Below are 14,317 nucleotides of genomic sequence, written 5' to 3'. Positions count from 1 at the left end.
AAGGAGAAATGACTAACTGAGCCACGTCTGAAATTTGAGCTGTCTTGTGTAGTGCATTATTCATGGTGTGATGGGAATGGAGATACCAAACGGCAGTTTAAATATTTAATTCTGAAACTTATCTATGTTGCTTGTTCTGCAAAAATCGAGCTAATCAAGAATAACATCCACAGTTTGACCTCGCATTCAGTGTTTGGGGTGAAATCAGATCCTCAGGAAATGTGGGCCAAGATACCAAGCTCCCGGTCTCTCTGAGCCTCCAATGATCTTGGACGGTGACCTTGATCCCACCGGCCTCTCTATGACCCGCGGGATGTTTGAATCATTCCTTCATGGATTTCACTTCTGCCTTTCTAACTTGCTGACTCATTCAGGTGGTAACGTAAATCACAGGCAGCCTCACCAATAGCTCAACATGCCAGTGTTGTACTGCTGTGTTAATTAACCTGCTGTATATTCTCAGGTAACCTCACCTCATCTTAAGCTGCACTACCTCTTTGCTTTTCTGTCCAATGTGTTACTCCCCAGTAACCCCTATCTTGGCTAACACCTACTTGTTTTTTCCGGGTAGGGTTGTCAGCTCTTGGACAGAGTCCTGATGCTTTAACCACATGCTCCTCCCAATCAAACTGCCCTTTTCACACAGCTCCAACATCTTTATCTTCAATCAATGATGGAAAATTAAAATGACATGAAAGATTATCCAGGAAATGCAAGATCATAGAAAAGAGGTTAAAATCAAGTCTGCCATGATTTTGTTGAACAGTAGAGCCACCTTAAAGGACCAAGTGGCTTACTCTAGTTCATCATTCACACTTTCATAAATTAAATTTAAAAGGAAATTGATTTCTTCTCCAGGTGTCGTTCACTGGAGATTAATCTGTAATTTCCAGAAACTGCTGTAGAGTTCTCCCAGACCTCTACTGCTTCAGATCTTCAGTCCCCAGCCTTCTACTTCAACCCTACTGTTGTGTTCAATGGTTCAACTGTTCGATGTTCGCTTTTGAGTCTGGTACCTGATCTTTGTGCTGTGCTTGATTGGATAAGCCTGGGTGATGACTCAGAGATTGAGTGGACATAGAAGCTGCTAGAAAGTAAAAACTGAGGTTTAAGCCCAATTCCCAGCGACAGATAGTCCTGAAATTCGGTTCTTTGTCCTGTATCCCAGCATTGTTTAAGCTAACTGTCAGATTTCCAACCCATTTACCAGCTTCTTAGCATTTCAAAGGGCATTTGTGTATTTTTATTTTAAAACTGAAATTGCAGGTTGACATAATGAACTGTTCAGGTTGGTTTGATGTTGTAACTAGAAGCTGTCATCACACAAGATGAGTTCATCCAAAGTCCAAAGATGTTGAAGGGAAGTTGTTGAAGGGAATCCTGAGGGATAGGATTTACATCTATTTAGGCAAGGATTAGATTACTTACAGTGTGGAAACAGGCCCTTCGGCCCTACAAGTCCACACCGACCCTCTGAAAAGCAACCAACCCAGACCCATTCCCCTACATTTACCCCTTCACCTAACACTACAGGCAATTTAGCATGGCCAATTCACCCTAACCTGCACATTTTTAGACTGTGGGAGGAAACCGGCACACCTGGAGGAAACTCAGACAGACATGGAGAGAATGTGCAAACTCCACACAGACAGTTGCCTGAGGTGGGAATTGAGCCCGGGTCTCTGGCGCTGTGAGGCAGCAGTGCTAACCACTGTGCCACCGTCCAGAAATATATACACTGATTAGTCAACTTGGCTTTGTGCATGGGAAATCATCGCTCAATAACTTGAGTGAGTTTTTTGAAGAAGTAACGAAGAGGACTGATGAGAGCAGAGTGGTGAATGTGATCTGTATGGACTCTGTTAAGTATCACATAACACAAGGTTAAAATCCAACAGGTTTATTTGAATAGCCTTCAGTAAGGCTTTCGACAAGGTTTCTCATTGTAGACTGGTTAGCAAGGTTAGATCACATGGAATACAGGGAGAACTAGCCATTTGGATTAAGAACTGGCTCAAAAGGTGGAAGACAGAGAGTGGTGGAGGGTTGTTTTTCAGACTGGAGGCCTGTGACCAGTGGTGAGTCATAAGGATCAGAGCTCGGTCCACTACTTGTCATCATTTATATAAATGATTTGGATGTGTGCATAGGAGGTACAGTTAGTAAGTTTGTTGATGATGTCAAAATTGTAGACGAAGTGGATGGTGAAGAAGTTTACCTCAGAGTACAATGGGATCTTGATCAGATGGGCCATTGGGCTGAGAAGTGGCAGATGGAGTTTAATTTAGATAAATGTGAGGTGCTGCATTTTGGAAAGGCAAGTCAGGGCAGGACTTATACACTTAATGGTAAGGTCCTTTGGTCCAATTCATCCATGCTGACTAGGTTTCCCTAACAAAACCAGTCCCATTTACCTGAGTTTGGCTCATATCCCTCTAAACCCTTCCTATTCACACACTTATCCAAACGTCTTTTAAATGTAACTGTACCTGCATCTATCACTCCCTCCCAGCTCATTTCACCCTCAGGTCCCTGTTAAATCTTTCTCCTCTCATCTTAAAAATATGCCCCCTAGTTTTGAACTCTCCCATCCCAGGGAAAAGACCTTTGATATTCACCTCATGTGTGGCCCTCATGATTTTATAAATGTCTAACACCTCTCACCCTCCTACGTTCCAGTCAAAAAAGTCCCAGCCTATCCAACCTCTCCTTATAACTCAAACTAGATTTTCCAAAGGGCATTGGTGAGCCAAGTGAATGGGTCTCTCCAACAATTGAAGATGACTGTCTCGGTCACTGTCACTGACTCTGGTTTCTGGTTTAGGAATTGAATTTAAATGCCACCAGTGCCATGGGATTTGATCCTGGGTCTTTGAATCACTATTCCAAAAGCTTGCAGTTTCAAATAAACCTGGGTTCGTTTGTAGGTGGCGGAAATGGTGGAGGTTGATGCGATGCATCTGGCGCTTGGTGGGGTGGAAGGTGAGGGCCAGGGGATTTTGTCCTTGTTATGGTTGGAGGGGTGGGGTTCAAGGGCGGAGGTGCAGCAAGTGGATGAGATGTGCCTCATCAAATGCCTCCATCATTTCCACCACCTACAAATGGACCTCACCACCAGAGATATATTTCCTCCCAATCCCTATCCACTTTCCATAAAGACCATTCCATCCACGACTCCCTTGTCAGGTCCACGCACCCCACAACCCACCCTCCCCTCCTGGCACCTTCCCCTGCCACCACAGGAATTGCAATACCTGCAGCCACACCTCCCCTCTCACCTCCATCCAAGCGACAAAGGAGCCTTCCACATCCATCAAAGTTTTACCTGCACTTCCACATGTCATTTATTGTATCCGTTGCTCCCGATGCGGTCTCCTCTACACTGGGGAGACAGAATGTCTACTTGCAGAGAGCTTCAGAGACCATCTCCGGGACATCCGCACCAACCACCCCCACCGCCCAGTGGCTGAACATTTTAACTCCCCCTCCCACTTTTCAAGGACATGCAGGTCCTGGGCCTCCTCCATCGTTACTCCCTAACCACCTGACGCCTGGAGGAAGAACGCCTCATTTTCCACCTCAGGACCTGCCAACCCCATGGCATCAATGTGGATTTCACCAGTTTCTTCATTTCCCCTCCCTCTCACCTTATCCCAGTACCAATCTTCCAACTCGGCAATGCCCTCACGACCTGTCCAACTTGTCTACCTTCCTTCCTATCTATCTGCTCCACCCTCCTCTCCCATTATTCCCACCTCCAACTACCTATTGCACTCTCAGTGACCTTCCCCCCAGCTCCACCCCCCTCCCATTTATCTCACCACCCCCTCGACTCACAAGCCTCATTCCTGATGAAGGGCTTTAGCCCGAAACATCGATTATCCTGCTCCTCGGATGCTGCCTGACCAGCTGTGCTTCTCCAGCACCACACTCTCGACTCTGATCTCCAGCATCTGCAGTCCTCACCTTCTTCTCATATTCTGGATGAACACTGTTTGAATTCCACTGTGGGCAGGTGGTGGAATTTAAATTCGATAAAAATTCACAATAACATAGACCAGGTAACTAACTATTATTGTATACGCCCAAGTGGTTCACTAAGGAATGAAATCTTTACCTGATCTGGCCTCCAAGTGACTCCAGACCTCAACAATGTGGCTGAGTCCTAACTGCTCTCTGGGAAATTAGGTATGGACAATAAATGCTGTCCTAGCCAGTGACAGCTGCCCCTATAAATAACACCCATCACCCAGATTTGAAACCATGTCACCGTTCCTTCACTGTTGTCAGGTCACAATCCAGGAACTCCACCCCCAATGGAAGTCAGCGGTTCAAGAAGGACAATTCTCAAGGACAATTAGGGATAGCAATTAGGAACTACCTTAACAGCAATGGCTGTATTCCATGACAGAAAAGCCAAAAGTCATTCCTTCACAGGAAGGGGAGAAAACAGATGTTTCAAAATTCTCTGATGGAATTGTGGGTGATCGTGACGAAGTCCATATTGGTTCCTGTCTCTAGGTGCTCTTGAAATGGTTGGTTTTTGAGGCCATTGTCAGGTCAATTAAGTGTCACCCACATTGTTGTGGGTCTGGAGTCACATGTAGGCCAGTTCAGGCAAGGATGGCAGATTTCCCTCCCTTTGTTTGTGAACCTGTTGGGATTTTACCAATATGCAAGCTTTTAATTTCAGAGTTCTTATTGAATTCATTCTTCACCATCTGGCATTCTGGGATTTGAACCTATGACCAAGAACATTCATCTGTGCCTCTGCATTCCCCCGAAGGTTTCTGGCTGCTATGCAGACTTTCAAAGTCTATGCATGGCAGCTGGAGGTCAATGCATCCGCACACCAATTGGCATGCACCGCTCAGAGGGAACCTCGCTCTATCATTACTAACTACCACTAGACCAACCCGCCTCGTCAATGATAAACATCATAGTCTCTGGGGGACAAAAAGTGAAGCACTGATGGCTCTGCCTTGCTCAACATGACAATAAACATTAGATTCAAACCTGGAAAGTGAGCACCGGATAAGAAAGCTCACGGTTTGGTAATGGCTTTGCGTATTCTCCCATTCACATTATCTCCATCATGTGTCACATTATGAGTCACCAACTATTGAACCCCTTTTATCTTTTACTTATTAAATGTCCTTTCAGGAGAAAACTGAGCATCATAGAGAGCTGAGAAATAACCCCATTAGAAACAGGAGCAGGAGGAGCCCCAGTGGCTCCTTACATTTCCTCTGCCATTTAGTAATATCATGGGTTGACCTTTGACACTCAACTGCACTTTCCCATTTGATCTCCACATCCCATGATCCTACTAAAGTCCAAATGTCTGTATATTCTCAAGTGAAATATACTCACTAACAACTCTCTGGGCAAGAGATTTCCAAATATTCACAACCATTTTGAGTGAAGACATTCTCTTCCTCTCTGTTGGAAATGGCTGCTCCTGAAATCCTCTATCACTGGACTTCCTCCTGAGTGGAAACTGTGTCTTTGCAGAATCCCATGCTTCAATTAATTTTCTTTTTCTAAACTCCAGACCATAAATCATTCTTTAAGGCAACTGGTCTGCCCAAGACCATGGAAACTATAGAGAATTGTGAACACAGCCCAGACCATTACGCAAGCCAATCTTCCACCCACTGACTCCATCTACACTTCTTGATGCCTCGGAAAGGCAGCCAACATCATTAAAGACCCATTCCATCCCGGTTATAATCTTTGCCAACCTCTTCTGTCAGACAGTAGATACAAAAGCTTAAACACACGTACCAACAGATTCAAGAACAGCTTATTCCCCGGCATTATTAGATGTCTGAATGGGTCTCTCAAATTTCAAATGTAATGTTGATCTTGCTTTTTGTGCATCTTCTTATTAGCTGTAACTTTGTATCCCTCACTCTGTTCTATCACCCTGTGATCAGTGTAGGCTATGACCTGTTGTACTGCATGCAAAACAAAACTTTTCACTGTATTTAGGTACATGTGACAATAATCATATCAAACCAAATTCTCTCATCCCAGGGAATAATTTTGTCAAAATTCATTGTTCCATTTGAAGATGAGAATACCCTTCTGTAGTTACAGCAAACACAACTGTGGACTCTCACAAAGCATATGCCTCTGCAGTATACCTTCACTGGTGGTATAAACATCATTATTCCTATTCCCTTCCTAATCATTTGCTGCATTTGCATGTTCACTTTAACTGTCTCTTGTACAAGAGAAACTCAGTTCCTCTGAACAGTGATACTTTGCCATTATAATCTATTCTAATTTCTAAGAAATATACAATTTGAGTTGCTGAAAATAAGACATATTTTGATAAAGCTTTTCATTTTGCACACATCAGGACAATTTGCAAGAAATACCAAAGTGAAAGGGAAGCAACCTTTTTATACTGAGTGAGAAAAGAGAGTGCAGACTGGTTGGCAAATAGAGGACGTGCTTCAATGGATAATGATGACTGATCGTTGACTGCGAGCTTTGTTTAAATTTAAACCAAGCAGGTTGCTTTTGATTGGCCAAGGCATTGTATGAGAAATGAACCAGCGAATGGCTGTCACCTGTTTTGTTGCGTTGAATCAGGAGTAATGTGTGTGTACATGTTGTCTACAAAGGATTGAAAAGGCTGCTGGATGGGTTTATGAATAGGAAGGGTTTAAAGGGATATGGGCCAAGTGCCGGCAAATGGGATTAGATTAGGTTGTGATATCTGGTTGGCATGGACAAGTTGGACTGACGGGTCTGTTTCTGGGCTGTACATCCCTATGATTCTATGACTCTATAACAGAGCAGTGTGTGTAAATATACAACACTTCTAGTATAGACCACACTGCTAGCTCTACTGAGACTGACAATCTTAAACTGGTTATCAGAGGAACTATTGACACATTAAAGATTATTTAGCACATGCTGAACACTCTGCTTTGAGCTTTGTAACACAAACTGGTTGGACATGGTTAATAACTTGCTCCTTGTAATGGTTAAACTGATCTGCCAGTCTTTAGTAAATACTGCCTCTGTATCTAGCACCATAATGGCCTCTCTTATAGTTTTCAAAAGGTTATTCTCCCTTGATAATGGTATTTCTTGCAAACTATCCTGACTCGTGCAAGATGAAGAACTTCAACCATCCATTTTCTTTTCAGCAGTATTCAAGATCCGTGCTACCAACAGGCAAAATCAATCATTATTTACCTGTAGGACTTTGCCAGTCCGTGGCTCAATCACTCGTAGCCTCTTGTCCTTGCAGGTGGTAGCGAACAGGCTTCCATCTGTGTTAAAGGACATGCAGAGGATGACATCTGTATGACAGTCTATCATCTTCACAGGCTCGCCGGTGTCCAGGTTCCAGATCAGTATCTTAAGAGAAACAACCAGAGGTAGGCAGAGTGGTTAGGAAGGTGTTTAGCACGCTTGCCTTCATTGCTCAGACCTTTGACTATAGGAGTTAGGACACCATGTTGAGGCTGGACAAAACTTTGTTGAGGCCTCTTCTGGAGGATTGTGTCCAGTTCCGGTCATCCGGCTATAGGATGGATATTACTAAACTGGAGACAGTTCAGAAGAGATTTACCAGGATATGGCTGGGAATGGACAGTTGAGTTATAGGGAAAGGCTGGATAAACTGGGAGCTCTTTTCATTGGAGCGTAAGAGGTTAAGAAGCTACATTATAGAGGCTTTTAAAATCATGAGGGGCATAGATAAGGTGAATGGCAGGTATCTTTTCCTGAGGGAGGTGGATTTCATGATCAGGGGATAAATTTGAAAGCTGAGAGGAGAAAGATTTACAAAAGATGTGAGGGCAACCTTTTTACACAGAGGCTGATTCATGTGTGGAATGGACTGCCAGAGTAAATGGTGGATGTGGGTACAGTTACAATGTTTAAAGAGCACATGAATAAGAAATGTTTGGAGGGATTTGGGCAATTGCAGACATATGAGGCTAGTTTAATTTGGGATCATGGTCAGCATGGACTAGTTGGGCCGAAGGGTCTGTTTCCATGCTGTAGGACTCTGTAACACAGTTACATTTTGAGCTGTGTGTCATCAACTCTGTCAGGTAGACAAATGAATGCAGTGCCTGAATATAATGAGTTTGCAAACACAAATTACAAGTTCCTTTCTAATCATGTTGCTTCCAGCTGTGATTTCCCTCAGACTTCTTAATGTATTTATCTGTCATCATTGTGAGGCATTTTCAGTATCGGTTATAATTTTAGAATTAGCGACTGACTCTTATCATTTTTGTACAGTGCCTCACCAGCCCTCTCTGGTGGCTGTTTGAATGTGTAAAGATGGTACCTTGCTTTTTCCTGGGTTTATTTTACAGATGTTGTGAGGTTTGCGTGCTCCAAGTAAGAGCTGTCTGTGCAAAAGAAGGATTTGTTTTTAATCTAACATGATGTCGAACCCTTTGGTGTCATGTCAAGAATGGTCGAGATCAGAGGAAAGCTGCCTCTACTGTGGCCCCGCAACGTGCCAACATTGGGAGATCATCCCCTACTTCTCATGTCCATTGACCACACCCATCAGCTATTTTGCCAAGTTGGGGTGTAAATTGGTTCCACAAATGCCAATCAAAGTGTCCAACACACATTACAGAATAAAACACCACAGGTGACTCTCATGGTGCCAGTCTGCAGGCCACACTCTACATTTGGATGAAATTCCTGAGCCCCAGAACAAGCTTTTACCCTCCTCCATGGCCTGCTTTTCATTTGTGATGGGATCCGTGCACAGTTTCTCAGTGCTTTTGCCTCCCAGAACCACCGTCAGAGTCTCCAGTAAGTCCCTGATTTAATTGTGGAGTGGGTATGGTGACCTACAAACAAGTCTGACACCAGCGAGATTCGAGGCAAAACTCCCACGGCCGCCTCCTCCCCAAGGGGCTGGTGATCGCACTCCACAAAGACATTTCCTCATCAATAATCCATTGGTGGCAAAGCACTCTGTGACCTTGAGGATGTGATAAGCTTTTTGTGCAAGAATGGCCCGCATTTATATAGCGCTTTTTGCAACATGGGGGTCCCAGGATGCTTTACAACCAAAGGTGTAGTTTTAAAGTGGACTTCACGCATTAATGCAGGGCACATGGCAACCCATTTGAACACAGAGCTCCCACAAAGTGCAAAGTGATAAATGAGCACAGTGTGATTTCTCTGATATTTGATGAGGGATAGCCATTGCCTCGGGCGCAGGGAGAAATACCCTCCTCTTCAAATAATGCCACAGAATCTTTCATTTCCAACACGGCTTGTGTTTAACATCTCATCTGAAAGACAGCTCTTTTGACAGTGCAGCACTCTGTCTGTACAACTTTCAGTCACCAATGTGACACACAACGTCAGTGAGAAGGAGAGAGAGAGAGAGAAAGAAAGGAAGAGAGAGAGACATAGGGAGAGAGAGAGACGGAAGGAGAGACAGAGAGAGACAGACAGACAGAAAGAGACAGAGACAGAGAGAAACAGAGAGAAAGTGAGACAGAGAGAGAGAAAGGAAGAGAGAGTTAGGGAGAGAGACAGAAAGAGAGATAGAAAGGGAGATGGTGGGGGGAGAGAAAGAGAGAGAGAGAATGAGACACAGAGAGAAAGGGAGAGAGAGAGACAGACAAACAGACAGACAGATGTAGGGAGATACAGAGAGAGAGAAGGAGAGACAGAGAGAGAGTGAGAGAGAAAGAGAGACAGAGAGAGAGATAGAGACAGAGAGAGAGAGACAGACAGAGAAGGGGAGAGAGAGAGAGAACTCCTGGCCCCCTTTACCTTGTAATCATAACCTGCGCTGAACAAGATGTTATTGGTTGTGGGGTGCCACTCAATAAGGCCAACTCGTCGACTGTGTCCATATAGTTCAAGTACAGCTTCTGTCATGTTCCGTTTCAGCCCACCATCAGGAATCTCCCATAATCTCACCTTCAAACAACAAAATATATCATTTCAGGCCAAGCACGCAAATATTTCTATTAAAAATGGAAAGCGAAGAATCAAAGTGGGTCCATCCTTGAGATGAATCAGAAATTGCATTGTTCCCTAAGGGCAGTGAAATCCAAGGAAAGGTTCTCACACCAGCAGCTGGTATTTCAGTAACCACCCTGTGTCAGGATAATGTTATAATGTGGTTAAACTGGTGGGACCCCATACTACAACATAGACCTGTGACCCATCTGATGGCCCACTCTACTAGCTTCCTGTTGCAATAGCTGGCAATTTCATTTTAAAGCATCATAGATTTAAGTCTCATCCTTCCTTCCACATAAAAGCTCACCATTGCAGATTTTCAAACCTTTAATAAATGCTCCTTGACATTCACTCTGGGCTTGTCTCTACCCTATCATCCCTTCCATGCCCCATTGTTAAATTCCCTGAGATTTCTGCACTGCTCCAATTTCTGCCTCATCTACAACTCCATTGTTGGTGGATGCACCTTCAGTTGCCAGGGTCCGAGTTCTGGATTTAACCTTCTTCATCCTGTCTGTTTCCCCTTCTCCAATAATCTTCAAAGCACAGAAAATTGTTCCTGTTAACTATTGGGCTGAGCATTGGGGTAGCTGGGGGACGCACAGGTTTAGGACTATGCACAAAAAGAGCCTGTCAGAAGTGAGGAATAATTTTTTTTAATGCTACGAGTGGCACGGTGGCTCAGTAGTTAGCACTGCTGCCTCACATAACCAGGGTCCAAGGTTCGATTCCAGCCTCGGACGACTGTCTGTGTGGGTTTGCTCCGGGTGCTCCAGTTTCTCCCACAAAGCTGTGCAGATTAGGATGGATTGGTCATGGGAAGTTGCCCATAGTTCCAGGGATGTGCAGGTTAGGATGGATTGGTCATGGGAAATTGCCCATAGTGTCCAGGGATGTGCAGCTTAGGATGGATTGGTCATGGGAAATTGCCCACAGTGTCCAGGGATGTTCAGGATAGGTGGGTGAGCCATGGAGAATGCAGAGTTGCAGGGATAGTTGTATGGGTCTGGGTGGGATGCCCTTCAGAGGGTGCGTGTGGACTCAATGGGCCAAATGGCTTGCTTCTACACTGATCCTATTCCACAAGTGCTAACAATCTGGGATGGGCTGTTTGTGAAAGTGGTGGATGATGAGACAGTCAATGATTTCAAAAGGAAACTGGTTGGGAGCATCTGGGAGATCAACTTGCAAGATCATGGGGACAGAACGAGGGAAGAGACAAGAGAATCGATTGGATTACCTTGAAAAGAGATGGTATGAGTTCAATGGGCTGAATGGACTCCTATGTCCCAATGACTCTCTGACCTTCAAATTTGGGTCACCTGTTAAGGACATAAGATATAGGAGCAGGAGAAGGACATTTGATCTTCAAACATAAGTGAAATACCACAGATGCTGGTAATACAAAATAAATCTCAGCAGGATCTGTAGAGGGAGGAACAGCACTAACTTTTCAAATCTGGTGAGCGTTCTTCACAACCCAAACATTCTTAGGGGTTCCCCTGATTCCTGCCCCACCATTCAAAAAAATCATGGCTGATGGGTCCCAATACTCAGCTCTCCTTCAATGCCAACTCCTCATAGCCATCAGCTCCCCGATATTTCACAAATCTACCTCCTTTTTCAGCAATCTAGCCCCCACAACACTCATGGATAGAGAATTCCAGACCTCCACCATTCTCTGAGAGAAGAAATTCCGATACATCTCAACTTTACCTCAGTGCACTCTCATTTGGTGATTATGTTCCCCATTGATGGAAACACCTTCTCACCATGGGCGGCACGGTGGCACAGTGATTAGCACTGCTGCCTCACAGCGCCAGAGACCTGGGTTCAATTCCCGCCTCAGGCGACTGACTGTGTGGAGTTTGCACGTTCTCCCCGTGTCTGCGTGGGTTTCCTCCGGGTGATCCGGTTTCCTCCCACAGTCCAAAGATGTGCGGGTCAGGTGAATTGGCCATGCTAAATTGCCCATAGTGTTAGGTAAGGGGTAAATGTAGGGGTATGGGAGGGTTGCGCTTCGCCGGATCGGTGTGGACTTGTTGGGCTGAAGGGCCTGTTTCCACACTGTAAGTAATCTAATCTAATCTAAAACCATCTTCCCTGTCCAAGCCCCTCAGTGTCTCAATAAGATCACCCCTCATTCTTCCAAACTCTAATGAACAAAGTTGTTTAGCTGCTCTTGATAAGCCAATTCCTTCACCCCAGGAATCTATTGGCTAAATCTTGTTGAAATGCCTTCAATGCCAGTGTATCCTTTCTTAAATACAGGGACCCTTGAACTTCATACCAGTCACTGTAAATACTTCATCTAGAATCTACAATACCAACACACCCCAGGGTCGGCCCGGAACTGCCAGAAACTGGAGAATCAATCTCCTGGATGCTCACAGAAGTTCACAGGGACTTTAGGAAAAACTGGCCGTGTCTGATTTTACTTCCTTGGAAACCTCTTCCTGATTGTTCAAGAGATATTCCAGACATAAAAATAAAGCAAGGCTGTCGGACAATACACAGCCATTGAGGGTGAGAGGTCAAGTTACAAAGACCCTAGGAATAAATTCAGTCACTTACACTGAAGTGTAAATGCCCCATGTGGGGGCAAATGGCTTGAATCCATCACCTTAGCAACTCTGAAGCGATTGAGGGGGAGTGGGGAGATGAACTGAAATGTACTTACCTACTGATCTCACTGTTCCTGTTGAATACAATAATTAGATTATTTCACAATGGTCTGAGAACTTCCCACAACCTTCAAGTGCTCCATTTTCAATAGCCCTTTGGAGAGGGGCATAAACTAGGAGCAAGAGTGGCCATTCAGCCCTTCCAGCCTGCTCCGCAGTTCTCTATGATCACGTCTGATCATCCAACTCTGTCACCCCCAACGCTTCCATTTCCTCCCCATTCCCTCAGACCGATATCCATCTCCATCTTGAAAACATTCAATGTTTTTGGTCTCGACCACTTTCTGTAGGAGACACTTCCAGAAGCTCCCCACTCTCTGGGGGAAGACATTTTCCCCTCAGCTCAGTCAACCCTATACCCCTAAATCGTTAGCTCCTAGTTTTGAACTCATCAGGAACACCCCTCCCCATCCAGTGCTGTTAGGGTTTTTATCCGATGTTACATTTATTTAGAATCAGAGAATGATACAGAAAATGCCCATCAATCCATCAAGTCTACTATAAATCTACACTGGTCCCACTTTCCCACACTAGGCCCAGGCCTCGAATGTTATGACACTCTTCAAGTGTTTATCGCAGTACTGCCTCAATTCACCTCCCAGGCAGTGCATCCCAGACTCCCCCACACACATCTTTCCCCAACCCTCACCACCCGGGTGAAAAATGGTTTCTTCCAATCCTTTCAAAAGCTCCTACCTCTCCCCTCCCTCATTACTGACGCTTCAATAAGCTGCTTCTTGTGCCCCTCGTAACTCCAGACACGAGGTGAGGTGCTGGGGCTGAACATTGCTTTCAGTTTTCCTCCATCCCTCTCCTTTGCCGCACCCCCACCCCTCTTCTCTGAAAAGTCTGGATTCCCAGGCAAGCAGGGGGTCCCTCGTGTGTCCAGTCACCTGTGGAAGGCCTCGCACATCCTCATGTCTGACCAGCAATGAGCAGAGACATCCCTGCCTGGCTGGAGTCCTAGTCCGCAGCAAGTACAGGACAGAGGCAGCCCCTGAGGAGGGAGACTGGGTACGGGGAGAGTCTGAGTGGGGGTGGGGGAGGGGAGAGGGAGAGTGTGTGGGGGAGAGAGAGTGTGTGGGGAGGGGGGAGACAGAATGGGGTGGTGGAGGTAGTATGTGGGGAGAGTCAGAGAGAGAAGTAGACAGCACAGGGAAGGGAGAGAGTGTGTGGGGAGGGGGGGAGAGAGTGGGGTGTGGGGGAGGCAGAGTGTGTGGGGACAGAGAGAGAGTGGGGTGGGGGACAGAGTCAGTGGGGGGAGGGGAGAGAGTGTGTGTGGGGGAAGAGAGTGTGTGTGGGGAGGGGGGAGAGAGAGAGTAGGGTGGAGGAGAGAGACTGGGGAGGGGGGAGACAGAATGGGATGGGGGAGGTAGTGTGTGGGGAAGGTCAGAGAGAGAAGTAGACAGCACAGGGAAGGGAGAGAGAGAGTGGGGAGGGGAAGAATGTGTATAGAGGGGGAGAATGAGAGCTTGAGATAGAGCACTGCAGGAGAGAGTGAGAAAGAGAAATCGATGTTGTGTGGGAGAGCAGGAGGCTGCAGTGACTGGGGTAAAAAGATTGAGGCTGGAAGGGATGGATGGGGTGAGAGGAAGAGAGGGAGTAGGCAGGGTGGAAGACAGTGGGAGAGGGAGAGGGGCGACTGTAAGATGCCA

The 14,317-nt window shown here is 45.6% G+C and overlaps 1 protein-coding gene across 1 annotated transcript in view; it reads right to left on the bottom strand.

Annotated features, from left to right (window-relative positions):
* coro2ba (coronin, actin binding protein, 2Ba) overlaps positions 1-14,317 on the bottom strand; it is a 187,272-nt gene that overhangs the window by 34,611 nt on the left and 138,344 nt on the right. The window contains exons 4-5 of the mRNA XM_060853372.1: positions 9,784-9,933; positions 7,216-7,380 (exon numbers count right to left, since the gene is read on the bottom strand). Coding sequence (XP_060709355.1) covers positions 7,216-7,380; positions 9,784-9,933 — 315 coding nt within the window. The remainder of the gene's footprint in view (positions 1-7,215; positions 7,381-9,783; positions 9,934-14,317) is intronic.

Source organism: Hemiscyllium ocellatum, chromosome 39, assembly GCF_020745735.1.
Source record: "Hemiscyllium ocellatum isolate sHemOce1 chromosome 39, sHemOce1.pat.X.cur, whole genome shotgun sequence".
Taxonomy (NCBI): domain Eukaryota; kingdom Metazoa; phylum Chordata; class Chondrichthyes; order Orectolobiformes; family Hemiscylliidae; genus Hemiscyllium; species Hemiscyllium ocellatum.
Note: the sequence above shows the minus strand (reverse complement) of the source record. Positions and strands in the feature narration are given on the sequence as shown.